Raw genomic sequence first — 20,511 nt, 5'->3', positions numbered from 1 at the left:
TGCTCCCAGTAGGTGCTTCCTAAGACAAAAAGATAAAATAACATAGCAAAAAAGCCCTTGCTAAGGACACAACATCCAGGCTGAGCTGAATGAAAGAAATAATTTGCTAATCACAAACGAGCAAGGCTGTCATGATGGGATGCTGGGTTTTGAATGAGAGTCTCTCCATCGTATTAGTAGTAAGTATCATTTTTGATATTCAGCTCTAAACATATACATTGCATACCTTGATTCTTCAGATAACTTGTATAGGAATACTAAGTAAAGTGAAATATTGCCCTGCTTAAAAGACTAAAACTTGTTAGAAAACATTCAGTAGATACACCTTGGTAAATCTTAATTTACTCTTGCAGAATCATGCAAATCATTATTTTTAAAGTCAAGTGGTTTTCATTTGCATCAGATATGAATGTTTCTGTAAATTGAAGGAAGTGTTTGAATTAGACTATGACATTGGAATTTTTCTAAAGTATTTTCTGAGTTGATTTTTAAAGATTTCCTCTTTCTTGACATCATTGACTTAAAACATTATAGCAATGTTGATTAGGAGGGTTCTGTACTTTTCATTAAATTCCTTAAAGTATACCCCTATGTATTTCAAACCTTTTTTAATAAAGTTAACAAATCATGATGATAACTGTTACAAAACTAACCTATAAGAAATAAGTAAATGGAATGATTCTGATTGATATTGAAAAGCTTTTCATTTCCCTTTAAAAAAAAGACCCCAAGAACCCCAAATGATTTTGAGAAGAAGGAAAGGTTGAAGACAGTATTGATTGGCCCTTTTTCCCATTCTGCTCTAGCTCTCATGGCTGGGAGTGAATTTATATCTGTTTATTGATACATTCTATTGGTACGAAGAGGAAGAGTCTTTCCTTTATACACGAGTTATTCTGGGTGTAAGTAGATTTGGGTACTATGCATTAATTATCATTTCAGAAAACAAAATGCATTCTATTTCCCCCAGCTTCCCTGTTTCACTGTATCTCTTTCTTATGTCTTTATATATGGACAGTCGACACTGGCTTGGGCTCGCGCATCTGCTGCGGGCCTGAATTTTAACTGCATGCTAATTCTATTACCCGTCAGTCGAAACCTTATTTCATTCATGAGAGGGACAAGTACTGTAAGTACTAAGTTATTTGAAATAATTTCCGTTGTTATGATCTATTAATAGAAGTGCTATTAAAAACAAAGATGTACTTCACTACGAAATTCCCAATAATCCTGTTTAGATTGACATGTGCTTCTTTGTAGAGAGGACACAATGGCTAAAACTGAAAATCGGAAATTGGTACATTTGATTTGTGTTTTCCTTTTGCCATTGACACCTTACATGACATTGGACTCATTGCTCAACCTTCCCCTGATGCATCTGCTTCATCAGAAAAGAAAGGCTAATAAGATTGACCTGACTCATGAAGATGGAAGCATTATAACAGCTTGAACTATTACCATTTCTGATTAAAAGGAAATAGATACGTAGATGAGTCAAATGCCACTAAAGAAGCGACTCTCTGAGTTTTCAGCCCAGGAAAACACAATTAGTGTACATAGATTTTAGTATGTAAATTTTAACCCCTAGCAGACACAATGGGGCATTTCCTAATTATGTAGATTTCACTGCGTTGAGTACTTACCTGTGTTTCCTGCCAAACAGAATAATGCACTGTACAGAAAAATGAGACCTCAATAACCCTTCTAGACTAAATAATTTATTATATAATCATCTTCATAATTTTATGAATATTTAGATATAGATGAATATAGAGCCTTTCTTTGTGTAATAAGGAATAATTTATAGACCACTTAAACCACATCACTGAGGATGATGGCTATCATCTTCATTTTCTAAATTAGCCAATTCATGATTCTTAGCAGGTTTATTCTAAAGTTTTGACTTTTAGCCAAGGAACTACTAACTCAATCACTTTTATTGAGTTGGAATTTCAGCAAAGCTAGTAATAGCCATTTGATTTTGCTTGTTTGACTAATTAATGGCCACTCATTTTTTGACTCAGGTAGGCCCACCGTTAGTAATTTAGAGGCAGAGCCTGAGTCTTGCCCTCTTGACTCTCATGCCGCTGTTATTGCTTTGATTTTCCCTGAATAAGACTTTCTAATTTTTGCTACTCTAGTGCTTCAGAGGACCATGGAGGAGGCAGTTAGACAAAAATCTCAAATTCCACAAACTGGTTGCCTATGGAATAGTCATTAATGCAAGTAAGTGCTTATTATTAATTGTCTGATTAATTTTATAATACTGCACGTTCAGTTAATAGTTTTGTTTATTCCCTCCCTGCCAAAGAGTCACCCTTAGGTGAAAGGAATCTTTGCCTTCCATCTGACCATGCAAACCTTAGACAAATGGATTTTTAAGTTTCTAATTTACATTCATGCCTTCTCTTCTTTACCAAGCCTTCAATTTGTCAAGGAAAAGTTTATGAAACTTCATTTTCATTTCTGAATAATTAAGCTTGTTGATAATACCGTGGTAAAGACCCACTTGAAAAATAAACACTTTGTTATTCAATATAATTCACATCAGAAATAAAATTAACCCATACTCAAAATCCCATTCAGTCATGGGAAAATGACTATCAAGTGGTATCATGGGCAATAAAAAGAAGAAAAGCAAGATCATGTGAACAAGGTTTTGAACAGTATTGAGCTAGTGGATATAAAAAGATCTTGAAAAGATCTGAAGCTTTATAGCCATATAAATTGTTATCACCATTTCTTGAATTAGAAAACAAGAGAGTTCAAGATAAAAGCACTAGAAATTAGCATCCAAGGTCAAGGTTAAACTCTGGTCAGGAAGAAATGAAGAGGGGCAACAACCAACTGGCTTGTGGTTTTGTTGGACAACAAAGATATTGAAATAAAAGGCTATCTGAACAATAAAGAGTTATGATTCAGGACTGTTTTCCTCAAACTAATTTAACTATAAAATGTTTTTCTCTTTTGTTTTTATCCTCTCATGCATAAAAAAATAGCAGAATAAAAAGAACATTCAAAACAAATGTAGATTTAATTAAGCAACAAGACATGACAGACGGTGCCCCAGTGCCAATTAGCACAATTTTGGGTGTGTGCTGAGACAAGTAGGGAGAGCTCCCTACTGGCTGTCTTCAACGTCAGATTAAGCCAACCCAGGAAATGTTTGGAAAAGTTCTTCTGCGTTTGTTAAGAATTAAGGGTAAATCTACAGCATGTTCTAGAGAAAACAGAGAAAGTTTGGAGGACAAAGAGCAGGGCTCATTCCTCTTTGTGTTCCGAGGCCTGCAGTGGTGCAGAGTCTATGTAGATGCCAATAACCTTTGATGAATGAGTAAATGCAGGAAGGAATGAAGACTCAGGGAAGCAGATTTAAGCTCAGAAATGGAAGCCTTTGCCAGACCTTGAAAATTATCTAAAATTAGAATGAGGGTCCCCTGAGAGGGCAGAGTTCCCTGTTGGGGGAGCTGTTCTAGGGGAATCCAGATCGAATCTTGGAAAGTGCTTCAGAGAAGGAATTCAAGGAAACTCTAGGCTTCCTTTAAAGCCTAAGAACCTTTAATTCTATTTTTAAAAAGATGAAACACACTACAATGGCAGGAAGAACGCTCACTCTGCAATAGCTTTAAGGCAGAATTGGACTCTAAGAGAAAGTTATAAAGATATAATAGAGAGAAGGAACAAAAAAACCCAGAGCCTCAAAACATGTCAGAAAAGGAATCAAAGAATAAATGAAAATATGTGTTATGCAATGATTTTTTTCTCCTTAAACCTTTGAGTATGTATATTTCTTCATGCAGAATCATATATCAAGAGTATATATATATATATCAGTGATGCATGTTGAATATCTGCCTCCTGTACCCGAGATACCATAATAGGAACTATGTATAACCTCCTGAAACTGGTATAGTCAGTAATGGTTTCAGGATGGAGCATAATTCACAAGGACAGCAGTTGACTAGAAGCAGATGACCAAGTTATTTTATACCCCTGCTACTGATGGGTTGTGTGATCTCAGATAAGTTCCTTATGTCCTAATCCATGGAATTAAAAAAATAAATAAATAAATAAAGCAGTCTATCCATTCTTACGAGAAGTGCAGACTAGCTGTCAGAAGTGGACCTCTTGGAAATCTACAGACTTCAAGTCATTTACTGCTGCTGCTGCAAAGAGAATCAGACCAAGTGTAGCCTGGTGGGCAGGCTCCCATCACCAAGTCCTGCCCACTGTGCACCAGCTCATCTCTCACCACACCCGCTTGCTTTTTCCTAGCTACTGGTGGTCCCTGAGCAGGCTGTGCATTTGCCCTTGCTATTCCCTCTCTCTGAAATGCTTGCCCTCTTCTTCTTCACTGGATAAATTGTCACCATATCCAGGGCTCCGTGCTTAGCCAGCTTCCCCCTGAGCTGCCAGATCTGGGCTGTTGGGCTTCCTTATCTCTGGGCCCCAGGCACCTCTCTTACCACACAATACAATTTCTCAGATTCTGATCACCTTAAAATGTGAGACTGTGCCTTATGCCTCTTCCCTCTCCTGGTCGCAGCACACGACCTCAACAAATCTGGTCAAACCTGAGGATGAGTAGGACAGTTGGCCAGCAGGAAAAAAAGAGATAAATCACGGGATTTCTTGGGACAAGGTGCTAGATGTAAGCGTTCAGGAGTTGCCAGGGAACCAGGAGCATTTTGGGGTGGATGAAAAATAGTGTGTGGGCAGCAAAGAAACTCAAAATGATGCCAGTCATCCACGATAATCAATTCACATTCTGCTATGACAAGACAAAGCAGGACGCCTGTTCTCCTGCTTTCCCTCACAAATCCCGGAGAGAATCAAGTCTTCTTCCTGGCCCTCTTCTCCTTGAATCCCCACTGTTTGCCAGGCTCCCAAATGTCTCCCAGGGCTGTGCCAGCAGGGTCTGACTGCTTTTGAGAGCGGAGGCTCCTCATCTCCCACCGCCATGGCAACCAGCAGCCCCGCAGTTGTTTCCATTCCAGGCAGAGGCAGGAGGGTGGAGAGAGAGCGCTCTGCTTCTCCCAAACCCTGACAAAGCAATTATTACATTTCACATTGACGAAGAAACGCGGCTGGCAACTGTGCTTTTAGGGGGAGAAAAATGCTAAGCCCTGGTTTCATAGATATACCTTTGCTTTTCACATTTTGTCCTTCTGGTGTATTCACTTGGGAAATGCTGAAAATGTCCCCGTGCTTGCTTTATTAGCATCGCCCATTATGCTGCTTTTCAAATAGCCGACCAGCTTAATAGAGGTGTGTAACCTTGGAAGAAGTGCATCCACGTCGAAGTTTGCGTGCCAGCCTCTAATTTCTCATCCATTCCCCTATAAGTTGAACTGCAGGCTTTAATTGGTCAAATCATTAAAGGAGGTAATTAGAGCCTGGTGAAAGCAGGCTGGGGAGGAGGAGGGAAGAGGCAAACAATGGTATCTATAATCAAGGGCATCACTGAAAATGCAGTGACAGGAACTCTTCTTTTGGCTTCCTGCCTTCCTGCTTGCTTGCCTATGATAAGAGCTGCCGGAGCCTTCTTCAACCACTAATAAATCATTTTCAGAGCCCCATAACCTCCCTGGTGTAAAAATCATAGTTTTGCAGCCTCTCTGTTCTTGTTAATGCAGATCTTTCTGGACTCTGGCCCACAGTAGACCTTGAAGACCCTTCCAATTGAATAGTAGTACTTTAAGCCCGAGCTTCCTTCCAAGGGGCTGTGAATTGTGACCCTGGCAGCTCTGTCTGTCCCCGCAGTTGGCATCTGCTAGGTTCCAGGTGTGGATAATGACTCACAGGCAGCTCCTGATGCGTTGATTAGTTTGTAAACCCCAAGAAACACAATAGAGACAGGTTGAGAGAAGTGACCTCAGAATCGGGATGCTGAGAAAAAATGATTTGGAGGCCCCACCACAGAGAACAATCCTGAAGGCCCAAATGCTTTCAGACCTGATCCCAAAGGGATGGCTACTGATCTAATTCTGCTTGAGGCATGGAGAGTTCCAAGTAGGCGTCTCCCCTGTCTTGCCTCACACAATTTAATGTGATTTTCAAATGATTGGCATGCACAGAGTGCCAGAGAATATGTATATTCTTGCAGAAATAAGACCACAAATTTGAAAGTTTGGGGCCAAATTCTGGCTGCAAGAAACACAGCCAGAATTTGTCCCTGGGTCCTTCTTTCTAAAGGCTGCTTAATTAGGAGGTGACTAACTCCAAAATGACTGTTATCACTGACAAGCAGGCAGAGAGATAGCATAGAACTGACCACACTTCCAAGATTCTCCCTCAATTACGCTCCCTTTGATCTCCTGAAAAAGAAAAAGAAGGAAAGAAGGGAGAAAAAGGAACTTTCTCAGGGCAACTGGCTCTAATTGTAGCCTTTATGAATTTTTTTTTTTGTTCACTCTTCAATAAAAGCTCCTTATTTGAACTCCAAAGTTCACACAGCAATTAAATGTGCATTTGTAGTGTGTCCAAGATTGCAGCTTTTTTAACTGTAAAAAATATTTTGGTAAGAAAAAATAGTGGAAAGACTGAGCCATAGCATTTTTTAGCATGGAACTCGAGTGGGTTCTGCAAATGTGTACCTTGAGATCTGCCAAGTGATCAGTAGCAGGTCCTCTGAGACACCATGAGGAGAGAACCCGTGTACCTGGTGACACTGGATTTGCCATAAGACTGAAGAAGGTCCTTTAAGACAGTGTTGATTTTTAAAATGTTTTAAAATGATAAGTTTCATGTTTGCTCTCATATTGGACTGCAGCTCCCTTTCAGATGACAAATGTTCCCAACTAACTTCAAATGGAGACATAGGAGCCAGACAGCTGGAAAGGAGCCTGGATATCATGGTTTAGTTCAACCCACCCCTTTTACAGATGAGAAAACAGGGACTAAAAGAAGTTAAGTGACTGAGAAATATCCTCTTCAGTATTTTCTCTCCCACATTCTCATCCCAAATCTAGTAACATGATTTTGATGACTAAGAAAGAAAAAATAAAAGCGTGTCACTATTTTATCATATACTTGAAGCAACTGTCACTGTAAACATAGATAGCACAGCTATTCATATTAAAATAACTAAAACATATAAATGGAAGAATAGAAAATATAATGTCTGAAAAAGAACAAAATCCATCTCTCCCCTGATATCTATCAAGTCCCAGCAACCCTGGATTTGGTAGCTGGAATACCTTTGGTTCCAAGGCAAGATCACAATAAAATCAGGGTACAATCTAAGAGAAAATGGATCCCCAGGTGGCTCAGTGGTAAAGGATCCACCTGCCAATGCAGAAGACGCAGGAGATGCAGGTTCAACCCCTGGGTCAGGAAGATCCCCTGGAGAAATTGCAACTGGCTCCAGAATTCTAGCCTGGAAAACCCCATGGACAGAGGAGCCTGGCAGGCTACAGTCCTTGGGGTCGCAAAGAGTCAGTCATGACTGAGGAACTGAGCGTGTGCACAGGCACCACCGCTGCTGTGCTGTGCTCAATGGTGTCTGACACTTTATGACCACGTGTGCTGTAGACCCCCAGGCTACTCTGTCCATGGCATATTCCAGGCAAGAATACTGGAGTGGGTTGCCATTTCCTTCTGCAGGGTTCAAACCTGTGTCTCTTGCATTTCCTGCATTGGCGAGTGGATTCTTTACCACTGTACCACCTGAAAATAAAACAACATGGAGATAGCTGGAGAAATGAAACATTTAAGATGCCAATTTTAAAGTACTTAGAAAAAAATGGAAAGAATAGCTTTTAGTACATTCCCTAAAGAGCTACATTGTGAAAAGCATCTTGGGTTTTCATACTCTACCTCATTAATTTCTTCAGACTTGTTATGGGAAACCTGGCAATAGGAATAGATAAAGAGCTCAATATCTTTGCTCCTTCAATAAATGTGCTTAAATTTAGTTTATCAGTGCCAAATGTTCATGTGGAAATCAACCTGATAGAAAGTAGATTGTGACCAACAGCTCATTACATGGGAGAAAGAAGCTATAGAAGGTAGACTATAAAAGACCTAGATTTTGCCCTGTGTTCCTTTTCTGACCATCACATGTAGGTTATTTAATGGTAAATACATCACTTAATTTGCGGCCTGAAGCTCAGTGTCTGTTTCTGTAAAATGGGAATAACTCCTCTCTCTCGGGTGTGCTTTAGTCCACGGAGGGAGAATGGAAGAGAGGCATGGACAGAGGCGTGAGGGTGAGGGATAAAATGCTGACAGAGGATTCACACCCACCTACAAAGAAGACTCCAAAGATAATGATCAGTCATCAGTCTTAGGAGCTCTTTGACTCTAGATTAGAGACACCAAGTGAGCTATTCAAAGAGTCTAGCTAAGCCCTTAGGAGAAATTCATCTTCAGTAAAGTATAGCAATTATTGATTAGAGAAAAGAAGCAATATAACTTAAAGGTCAACAGATCAGGCTCTGGCATAGGCAGAGTTTTATCCTATTGTTTCCATCAATGGACTACAGGTCTCTTAATTTATTAAACACTTATCTGTAAAATGGAAATAAGACTAATATTTGAGGATTACATGAGATCATATGCCTAAAGAATTTATAACAGCATTTGGAGTATAATAAGTATTCAATATATGTTAGCTAGGGAAAAGATTACTTGTTCTTCAAAACTTTAAGATAATTGTCAAAAAACAGCTATTAAAAAATACTAGACAACGTTTATGTTGAACTAAGAAAATAGTTTCCTTTTTATATACAACATATTGCAAGAGACTGCTGCCAGGTAAGCTTTTCTAGCTCCATGGATGCTGGGACCAAACAAGGCAGCCCCTTCAGAGACATGGCTGCATATGTTGACAAGAAAAACATTTAAGGAAAGACACTACCTCTTGGGTGCTTACCTCACTAAATCCATAAGGAGTTAGCCAACATCATAGACTCAGAAACTGTCACGTGCTTTGCATTTTTAAGTAAAAGCTTCAACCAAAAGTATATTTGGATTTATTTCCAACTTAAAGGCTGTAGAAAAAATGCAAAAATACATATTAGCAGAGAAAATGCTACTCTAACAATGCTGCACGTAGATTGTCTGGACCTTTCTCCCTTTCTGTAATCTCACTCTGCAAATCATCACTAGGGACACGCATGCTCAGTTGCTTCAGTCGTGTCTGACTCTTTGTTACTCCATGGACTGTAGCCCACCAGGCTCCTCTGTCCATGGGATTCTGCAGGTAAGAATACTGGAGTGGGTTGCCATGCCCTTCTCCAGGGGCTCTTCCTCACCCAGGGACTGAACCCGAGTCTCCTCTGTCTCCCGTATTGGCAGGCATGTTCTTTACCACTGAACCATCAGGGAAGCCCTTACTAAAGACAGGCTGGTGCTAAGCCAGTGACAGGTGTTGAGATTTCAAGATGATCAAGTCTTGAGGGGCCAAAATCCATCCAACAATGCAGGTAAAAGATCATCAGAACCGTAATATCTGGGAAATGTCATCAAGGCATCATCCATGCCTGTGGAACTGAAGAATGCTTGAGAAAACAACTTTTGAATAGTTTAAAACAATTCAAACACAGGTCTTAAAACAGGAAGACCGCTTTGCAGGGCAAAAAAGGGAATGGCTCAGACCTCAGAGCCAGAGAGAAGAGGACAAATAGGAGACGACATTTCTAAATACATCTGCTACTAGAGCCAAATGCCTCCGACTTCACAGAGCCTCCTGCTGTTTCCTTTTCCCTCACTCCCCTCACCCACTCCAGTATTCTTGCCTGGGAAATTCCATGGAGAGAGGAGCCTGGTGGGCTACAGTCCATGGGGTCACAAAGAGTCGGACACGACCGAGCTACTAAACAACAACCACACCTTAACTCACAGTGTACAACCACGGTGACCCCAGAATTCACCCACAACTGTAGAGACTTAGAATAGCAGAAACCTCTGCGACTTTTCACTGTGGAGGCAGGGGGAAAAAAAAAAAAAAAAAGATGTCAACTGGGAAATTACCTATCCTCTGGGTAATGAGTTCTCATCTCACATTTGAATCTGATCTCAATGGTGAGTATCATCTGGCCACCCAGCAGGGCTCCCATTGGCAGGAAGAGCCTCAGGATATTCTTGTCTGAATGTTGGGGCTGCTGGCATCCCCACAGATTTCAGAAGATAAGAAAGTAGCACTGGGCATATACTCCTTAGGCCAGATGATGCTGTGATCTGAGCCTGTTCTCTTCACTTGGAATTTAGACATCACCAATTCCCAGAATTATAAAACTAAATTTTCTTCTTAAGAATATACTAAGAGGTTTAGTTTCATAAATATTTATTTTTGGTCCACTGGGAATAATACATGTAAGTATATGTGTGTATGTGTATGTGTGTATATATATGTTCACTAAAATGTATAAAGTAAAAATAAAAAATATAATGTCTGAAAGAGAACAAAAACACTACTGTCTCTTCTGGTATCTATATCATATGTTATATGCATATATATATGTGTGTTTGATATACAGTATTCTAGAAAAATACTTTCTGATTTCTTGGGAAAGAAGAGATGTGTGTCTGTGTATCTTCTTATATATATGTATAAGGTGGAATATATACATAATTAGCTTGTATATCATATCTATACTATGTCCAGAATGATTATACATTTATAATTAAATTATGGTGAATTGAAATTTACTTTATGTCTTAATATAGTTAAAACGAATATGGTGATGGGTTGCACAGCCAAATTAAAAAAAAAAAAGAATGTGCTGAATCATACAGTATCTTCAAAAGTATTCAGTTCATTTCACTCAAGACACTAGGAAAGACGCACAAATTACTCTTCCTTGGAGGTTACAAAAACCAGAACAGAGAAACTTGACCAGATAGAATTGAGTTTTTGAGTAACCTCAAAGGAAGAAATTAACATAGTGCCTGTTCCATGTCATCCCCTACCCATGAGTGAGTGAAGCCACTCAGTCGTGTCCGACTCTTTGCAACCCCATGGACTGTAGCCTACCAGGCTCCTCCATCCGTGGAATTTTCCAGGCAAGAGTACTAGAGTGGGTTACCATTTCCTTCTCCAGGGGACCTTCCCAACCCAGGGATTGAATCCAGGTCTCCCGCATTGCAGCCAGACACCTTGCCGTCTGAGCACCAGGGAAGTAACCGCAAAGGAAGAAATTAACATGGTGCCTGTTCTGTGTCGTCCCCGCCCGCAGCCATCCACATCGTGGCGCATTTGTTTAACCTGGAACACTACCACTGGAGTCAGTCGCCAGAGGCAGAGGGACTTGTGGCTGCACTTTCCAAACTTGGTGACACCCCAAATGAGACCTACCTCAACCCCATCCGGACCTTCCACACAGTGAGTTCTTCTTGCATGTCACATCGTTTCTCATCCCCTAAATCCTTCCTTTTCTGATCCCTTTATAAGGAATCCTGTATTTCAAAAACTTTTGATAATAATTTTTAAAAAGCTAGAGACCCAGTTTCTGCCAAATGCTAACATCAGTCTCACCTTTTAAAAGAAGTTCTTTTCTGCCATTATCATTGCTGAGAGGTTATGAGCAAGAAAAATTGATGCCACTTAATTAGTTTATAGCAAAAATAAAGAAATAAATACACCTAAACAAGGAATGAAATAATCTATTAAACCTTACTTTAAGTTTTCAAAGTAGCTCATGATTAGATATTTTTTGCCAATATTAGAATCATAAAGAATGTGAAGTGCCATCTAAATTCAGGGATGATGAATTGGATGTCTTTATTCTCAGTTTACAAATTGTTTTCTGGATTGCTTTTCCTGTGTCATTTTTGGCACACAAATGACTGGCTAGTTTGCCAAATCTGATGCTGGACAGAGCAGCAAATTCCATAATGAGACCTGCATGGCCAGTGACATCATTAATACTAATTAGTTGTGTGTACATGTAAGAAACAAAAAAGAAAACCCAATGTGTAGCCACAGAAATCCTCCTGAAAAGACATTTCTCTCCTTTAATTCACCCCCCACCTCTGTTTTCCTGGTTGATCTAAACTTTTGCCATGTACTGCCTATCATATTGGAAAATGTATCCTGCATGTTGACCAAGATCAAAAATCTGTATTGTCCAAGAAGAACCTAAGACAATACTCTCCAAAATGGAAATTCCTCCAATACTGTCTGGGCCATCTCTTTAAGTGACCCTTTTGCCCATTTAGCCTTACTTGAAGAAGCAATATTCAAAGTCTCTTTCTGGGGAAATTCTTCCATGTCATGTCTTCTAATTATCCTACAGTGATATTGGAAATCAGGCCACTGACCTAGTAGAGCTACATTTTCATAGCTGACAATAATTAGAAGCTGCAGAGGCCCTAAGCCTATGGGAATGGAATGCCTTTGGTGTACTTATTGGAACTGCAGGATTTATCTGGGTACCTACTGCGGTTAACTCTGTCCCCCATTAAGGCTCTGGGAAATCCGTTGTGATACATAACCAAGAATAAATCTCAAGATTTTGAAGAGACTATACAATAAATTGTATTTATTACAAATACTTTTAAAGTAATTTGAAGCAAGTTAAACATGATTAAGCTACTCCCCATATGGCTATTTCAAAATTTTAAAGGCAATATACTATGTAAATACTAATTAAGGTCAAGAAACCTTCTAATCTAGGATATTTAGAGAAAGATGGATACCCATAACACAACATGTACATTATAGAGCATTTCTAATGAGACACAGAGGAATTGTTTTAGATGATCCCTTGCAACTCAAAGCAGTCTATAAATATGTCACAAGAAGAGGGAAGTGGGGATTTGCTTTAATAAGCAAAGAAGAATGATTTGAAATTAGCACACCATGTGATATCAACGGATTTCTAAAACGCCTGAGTACACTGGGAAAAAAAAAAGTCTTTTAAATGTTTTAGACATAACCCTTTCAATTTTATTTCCACTGTTTGCTCTACAAAGGAAAAAGTAAACAACAGAGAAGTCCCTGTTTAAATTACCTCAAGATCTCAAAGTGGCCCAAATCAATGAGATTTTACTGACAAAAAATACAGTGTGCATTTATGGAGCTCATGGTTGTCTCAAAGATAACAACACAGTGTGTGAATACTAATGACTTGACCAGAATATGGGAAACTCCCAATAAAACAAAATGTTTTAAGATTCATATTCTGAAAAGCTGTTTAACCTTCCTCTACACTAATAGGTCAGAATTCTGGCCTTGTGGCAGGGTCTATCTGATAAGAATAGCTGTATCTTTATTGATCACCTAGGATTTAGAAAGCCGTATTCCAAGCCTCTTGAGGTGGCATGAAAGAAATGCAAGTCATGGTCCTTCCAATTAAAAATCGAGAGCAAGGAATAACTGCCGGGGGAACAGAGTGTGCAGCTGCTTTATTAGGGACGCCCCTGAGGGACCTCTCCAGAAAAGTGTTTATTAATGTTAAGATGCAATTAAGCATGGTGAGTCTCATTTTTATTTTAAAAATTAAAAACTTGAAACTCGGTGTGGTTTTTTTTGCAGTATTGTATCCTAAAATGCATTTTCATATATTGTCCTAATTATAATTCAACATCATCAACTTTGGCATGCTGGCTGATTTATACAGATGGGGGGAAAAGTAGTTAACAAAATGACATTGGACAAAATTTGAGCATAGTGAATTCCACCCTCAGGGGGCAGAGGAAAGGATAAGGAAGTCCCTTGTTAGAAGTGTATGGGGACCCTTCCCAAGGTTAGCGTGCTTCTAGTACATTTTGAATTGCTCCCTGTTTGGATTCTCAAATGTTGATCCTAAAATGGACAAATAGAACTGAAACATTAATGTGATGGTGTTTGTTTCTTTTAGAACACAATCACTGAGTTGCTAACTACAATCGCAGGCATTACTGGCCTATTGATCTCTATGGCTTTGATCTTGATCATGACCTCTTCCACCGAATTCATCCGGCAGGTGTCCTATGAATTGTTCTGGTACACGCACCATGTTTTCATCATCTTCTTTATTGGTCTGGCTATCCACGGAGCAGGGTGAGTCCTTATGACACTCAGCGAGTAAGATTTTATCTCTGTGAATCTCAGAATAGTCTTAGAAATTCTCTTGGATGGAGGAGCATGACATGCAGGACAGATGGACACAGAGAACGTATGAAAAAGCAAATTCACTGTGCCAAACATAGTGTATTTTTTAGTTATACTAAAAAAAAAAAAAGCAATATAGATGGTTAGGGGCTTCATTTTTTCTAACCAATTCTGTTGGGGAATCTTGACTGGTATATGAGAATTTTAATGAATGCTGGATAACAATAGATTTATATTTTATTTAGAATCTATTTCCACAATCCAATTTATATGGGAATCCTTGGGATATATATTTTTGATACTCAGATTTTACTTTTGCTGGACTAAAATAATCCATTAGGAAACCCCGTGTGGTGGAGGGAGAGTGTGAGATGACCAACCTGATCTAGGCTGTGCCACTAGTCACCAGAGTGACCACTTGCAAGCCATTTCAATTTTTTGAACCTCAGTTTCCCCTTCTGGCATCTAGGATTCCTTTTTGCTCAAATATCCCATAAAATGCTGTTCTGGCATTCAACATCCACCTGATACTCTTAATTCCTTCATCAGAAAGCTAGAGTAGCATCATCTGAAATATAGGACCTTCAAAGATAATGTTTTTAAGTCTTTACATGTTACCAAAATTGTGCAGGAGGCAGTGATCAAAACCATCCCCAAGAAAAATAAATGCAAAAAGGCAAAATGTTTGTCTGAGTAGCTGTACAAAAAGCTGAGAAAAGAAGAGAAGCAAAAGGCAAAGGAGAAAAGGAAAGCTATGATATAATCTGAATGCAGAGTTCCAAAGAATAGCAAGGAGAGATAAGAAAGCCCTCCTCAGTGATCAGTGCAAAGAAATAGAGGAAAATAATAGAATGAGAAATACTGGAGATCTCTTCAAGAAAATTAAAGATACCAAGGGAACATTTCAAGCAAAGATGGCCCAATAACGGTTAGAAATGGTATGGACTTAACAGAAGCAGCAGAAATTAAGACGAGGTGGCAAGAATACATAGAACTATAAAAAATATATCTTAATGACCTGGGTAATCATGATGGTTGATCACTCACCTAGAGCCAGATATCCTGGAGTGCAAAGTCAAGAGGACCTTAGGAAGCATCACCAAGAACAAAGCTAGTGGAAGTGATGGAATTCCAGTTGAGCTGTTTCAAATCCTGAAAGATGATGCTGTGAAAGTGCTGCACTCAATATGCCAGCACGTTTGGAAAACTCAGCAGTGGCCACAGGACTGGAAAAGGTCAGTTTTCACTCCAATTCCAAAGAAGGGCAATGCCAAAAAATATTCAAACGACTGCACAATTGCACTCATTTCACACGCTAGTAAAGTAATGCTCAAAATCCTCCAGACTAGGCTTCAACAGTATGTGAACCAAGAGCTTTCAAATGTGCAAGCTGGATTTAGAAAAGGCACAGGAATCAAAGATCAAATTAGCAACATCCGCTGGATCACAGAAAAATCAAGAGAATTTCAGAAAAACATCAACTTCTACTTCATTGAGAATGCTAAAGCCTTTGACTGTGTGGATCACAATAAACTGTGGAAAATTCTGAAAGAGATGGGAATACCAGACCGCCTTACCTGCTTCCTGAGAAATCTGTATGCAGGTCAAGAAGCAACAGTTAGAACCGGACATGGAACAACAGACCAGTTCCAGATTGGGAAAGGAGTACATCAAGGCTATATATTGTCACCCTGCTTATTTAACTTATATGCAGAGTACATCATGCGAAATGCCAGACTAGATGAAGCACAAGCTGGAATCAAGATTGTCGGGAGAAATATCAATAACCTCAGATATGCAGATGACACCATCCTTATGGCAGAAAGTGAAGAAGAACTAAAGAGCCTCTTGATGAAAGTGAAAGAGGAGAGTAAAAAGGCTGGCTTAAAACTTAACACTCAAAAAACTAAGATCATGTTATCCGGTCCCATCACTTCATGGCAAATAGATGGGGGAACAGTGGAAACAGTGTCAGACTTTATTTTCTTGGGCTCCAAAATCACTGCAGATGGTGACTGCAACCATGAAATTAAAAGACACTTGCTCCTTGGAAGAAAAGCTATGACAAACCTAGATAGCATATTCAAAAGCAGAGACATTACTTTGCCAACAAAGGTCCATATAATCAAGGCTATTGTTTTTACAGTAGTCATGTGTGGATGTGATAGTTGGACCATAAAGAAGGCTAAGAATTGATGCTTTTGAACTGTGGTGTTGGAGAAGACTCTTGAGAGTCCCTTGGACTGTAAGGAGATCAAATCAGTCAATCCTAAAAGAAATCAGTCCTGAATATTCATTGGAAGGACTGCTGCTGAAACTGAAGCTTCAATACTTTGGCCACCTTGTATGAAAAAAAAACGATGCATTGATGAAGACCCTGATGCTGGGAAAGATGGAAGGCAGGAGGAGAAGGGGGCGACAGAGGATGAGATTTTGGATGGTGTCACTGACTCAGTGGACATGCATTAGAGCAACTCTGGGAGATGGTGATGGGTAGGAAAGCGTGGAGTGCTGTAGTCCATAGGGTCTCAGGGAGTCAAACATGACTGAACAACAACAACAGATTAGTTTGTCCCATATTAACTATTTCCTAAATTGATGTTTTTTCCCATGTTAAAATTTTAAAGCACATTCATATATGCATATAATCAATGTGACCCCAACAACAGTCCTGTCCAATGAAGATGGTGCTGGTCTTCCCATTTCATAAGGAGGAAATAGATGCTCAGAGTTAAGTGAGTCACTCAAAATCCAAGGACAAGTAAATGACAGAGTCAGATGCAAGACAGTGGCTTTCAGACAACCCACCCTTTAGTGGTAACAAGCCCTGGAGATCAGTCTCTACTTACATGAATAAAACATTCCTCGACACTTGCGAGAATGTGACTGGTGATATTGCAAAGCCCTGCATAGTTTGCCAGAAGCTCCTCTTCTGTTACCCACACTCGCTGGATACTCTGTCCTGCACCCATTCTCCCACCCTAGCAGCTGCTGAGTGCAGGGGGCTGGTCTCAGAGGTGGGCTCTGTTTCTGCCGAGGTCTGGAAGGGCAAGCACACGGCGACAGAGACTGGATGGCAGGCTGAAAAGGTCACACACCTCGTGGTGACTGTGGGCGCCGTGTGGGACCCTCTGGCAGTTCTTCTCAGTTTGCACCTCCCAGCAAGTCTGCTGCCTCCTCCAACCTCCCACCCCATCCTAGATGCACCCCCAATCTTAGCCTCCCCTTCTTGCAAGGGGTGTCTGTGTGCCTTCCACTGGCTCTGCCCGGTTAAGAGCTTCCCCATCATCCATTAGCTTGTCCAACACACAAACACAGAAGGAAAAATTGCCCCTGGCAGCATATTTAACCCTAAACCAACTGGCCATCCCTCGGCTAGTCTTTAGAAACCTAGTCAGTCAATGTGCACGTTGATGCTGCTGCTTGGCTAAGGGCTTTCCAGCCTCTTTTAACTTTAAAACAGCTGCACTTGACTCTCCTGAATGTGTCATCCTTCACCCTGACTGTTTGTATTTGGGGGATGGGGTGGGTGGTATGTAGTCCCCAAGCCTTCCACCCCAAAGGCTGTCAGGCCTTCCTTTCTCTCTGAGTTCTTCTGCTGATGCCAGAGTGTTAACCCCTGGAGTTCACTTGAGAGCTCTTCACAATTCACGTGCGTCTAGAAGACCTCTTCACAAAAATTATGCATGCATTGCCCTGATCCTTCCTCCTCGGCATTCACTCCGTGGTGCATTGTAGGAGCACAAGAGGATTTCAATGGGCAGTGTTTCACTGGAGATATTTTTTAATACCCAAATAACGTTTCACAAGATGAAATTTTTTTTTTTTTTTTTTAGTCATTTTAACTTAGTTGAAAGGCTTATTTTGGGATAAGGGCCTCATTTAATCTTCTCAGCTTGAAGTATTCTACAGCTACTGTTTACAGCAAAAAGTAATTTGCAAATTCTATACAAAAATGCCAAGTAAAGTAGGATTATTGCAATGTGTTAAAGCCCACTAATCTTCTTATTATGGGATGGCATAGATGAAGACATAAAAAGTTTAAAATTTTTTAAAAAGATGCTTACTGCATTTGAGAAATGTTCCGAGGTCCCTTGGAATACAAGATGAATTGTCTGAGGCCTGAGAAGGAAGGTGTTAAAATTTACAGATTCTTTTCTTCTGGCTTCTGTATTTTATTCACTCTTCCAACGTCTGGGCATCGTTTGCTCATGGGAGATTCACAGATAGTTTTGCTCATCTAACTCAAAGGGATGTTATCAAGTTTGGATGACTTCCATAAAACAGACTAGGACAAAGGCCAGGATGGCAGTTCTCCAGGCCACTTCCAAGAGCATTGCTGCACCCTCCTCCCAGGCAAAAGGGGATATGTTACTCCACAGGCTACCCAGGACCTGAAGAGCCTAGTGTGATGCTAAGCACACACTTTTAAAGCTTAGTGTGATGCTAAGCTTTCTCTGCAAGGACCATGTTCCTCAAAAAATAAACCCATGTATTTCACTCATAAACACCTAGGAAGTGAGTAATGCCTAGGTTGTATGACCTCAGCACCCCATGCGTCACAGCCTGTGCACCAGTAGATAAAGGAAGGAATTGGCCCCGAAGCAAATTGTCCTGGGTCAGTTGATACCGCATCTGTAGGAAATCTAATATAGCAGGATCACAGGACTCTTGATTCAGTGATTCATGAAGGCCAGCTTCTTTTTTCACTCTCCAATTCAACAATATCATCTTAAAAGGCACATTTTACATCGACCTATTTGGACCCCATCAAATACTAAGCCTGCTCTGGGTCCCTGGGGGGACACATACCATTATTCAAGTGACTTCTTCATTTGACAACTTGAAGGTGCTCAAAAACAAACCAGGAAGGGAAGAAGTTCGATAAATTTGCAAAAGACCCAAATAGTACAGTTAGCCAATTAGCCCAAATCAGCAATCAGGACAAGATGTAACCTAATTAGATTCAACAGTCTACAAAAGGATGTGTTCAAACAATTTCCTTCATTATGAATTCTCTAATGTAGACACTTTCAATTTAACACAGGATACCACCGAGGGGCACTTCTTTTCTGGGCTCTTCAAAGTTACTTGAAGCTTCTTAAATTCCTATTTTTAAAGAAGCTCAAGGAAATGCACCCCAGTCCAGATTGTAAGACAGTGAAAGTGTTATTGTAGAGTCCATCATAGTCTATGTATCCGTGGCAATCACAAGGCACAAAATCACTTTCAAATCTGAGAGCTTTATTATTATTATTTTTTTAATAAAAGGCGGATTGTTCGAGGCCAAACCCCTGAGAGTCTCCTGCTGCACAACATCACCTTCTGCAGAGACCACCTGGAGGAGTGGCAGACCCAGTGCCCCGTGCCTCAATTTTCTGGCAAGGAACCTTCGGTAAGAATGAGCCCAGGAGCTTTTAAAAATAGCTGTCACCACAGTTAAAATAGCTAGAGCTCTTACATGCTTGAAAAAAAGAACAGCCCATGTCACCACAAGACAAAGCCAACTCTTTATTAAGAGTGCTAATGGAGGACTCGAGTTATGGATAATTTCAAGAGAAATCCCCTGCCAAAAGCACTCTTTCGTTTTGAAACATGTTTTTCCACTTACGTTTAAATATGGATGTATGAGAGCATGGGATTCAGAGCCCTGCACACACAGCCCTGTCTCTGGAGGAGTCAGAAAACGGTGGGCTTGCCACCCTCTGCTCTCTGCACACTCGGCTCCCTGATGCCCTGGGCGACTGCCCACTCCATCCTGAGAACTAAGAGCATCCTTTCTCAACGAATGTCAGGCAGCATCCAAGTGAAAATCAGGCCACCTTTGCAAGCTTGCCTTCCTTCTTTGCACAACTTACAAGACAGAAAGAAATTGAAAGTACATACATTTACTTCCTCTTCTAATTAAGCTTCTATTCCTGAAATAATGACAATATTAGACCAAAATAGACTTAATTAGAGTAGATAATAGTGTCCACAAAATCTTAAAAGTAAGATTTCCTGGGTATGCTGTCAGGATGACAGTTGATGACATGCTGCTGCTGCTGCTGCTGCTGCTAAGTTGCTTCAGTCGTGTCCAACTCTGTGTGACCCCATAGACGGCAGCCCACCAGGCTCCTCTGTCCCTGGGATTCTCCAAGCAAGAACACTGGAGTGGGTCGCCATTTCCTTCTCCAATGCATGCATGCATGCTAAGTCGCTTCAGTTGTGTCCCACTGTTCGACCCCGTGGACAGCAGCCCACCAGGCTCCTCTGTCCACGGGATTCTCTAGGGAGGAATACTGGAGTGGGGTGCCATTTCCTTCTCCCAGTTGATGGCATAGATAAATAGAAATAACAATTTTCTTCCGTCTCCTCATGTGTCTCAGAACAGTGCAAACCTTGGGACAGCTGGCTAATGCATAAAAGAAAGTGAGTGAAGCCAGCAGATTAAAACGAGGAGGACACAAGGGAGAAAAAAGCGCACGGTTGTG

General features: G+C 40.4%; 1 protein-coding gene across 1 annotated transcript in view; it reads left to right on the top strand.

Annotated features, from left to right (window-relative positions):
• Window positions 1–131: 131 nt before the first annotated feature.
• The window catches only part of NOX3 (NADPH oxidase 3), a 65,875-nt gene continuing 45,495 nt past the window's right edge, over window positions 132–20,511 (top strand). Inside the window, exons 1-7 of the mRNA XM_068985307.1 lie at window positions 132–179; window positions 807–902; window positions 1,019–1,129; window positions 2,142–2,226; window positions 11,181–11,326; window positions 13,806–13,987; window positions 19,310–19,433. Coding sequence (XP_068841408.1) covers window positions 132–179; window positions 807–902; window positions 1,019–1,129; window positions 2,142–2,226; window positions 11,181–11,326; window positions 13,806–13,987; window positions 19,310–19,433 — 792 coding nt within the window. The remainder of the gene's footprint in view (window positions 180–806; window positions 903–1,018; window positions 1,130–2,141; window positions 2,227–11,180; window positions 11,327–13,805; window positions 13,988–19,309; window positions 19,434–20,511) is intronic.

Source organism: Capricornis sumatraensis, chromosome 13 (genome assembly GCF_032405125.1).
Source record: "Capricornis sumatraensis isolate serow.1 chromosome 13, serow.2, whole genome shotgun sequence".
NCBI classification, from domain to species: Eukaryota; Metazoa; Chordata; class Mammalia; order Artiodactyla; family Bovidae; genus Capricornis; species Capricornis sumatraensis.
The sequence above is the reverse complement of the archived record's forward strand: the minus strand, read 5'-3'. Positions and strand labels throughout refer to the sequence as shown.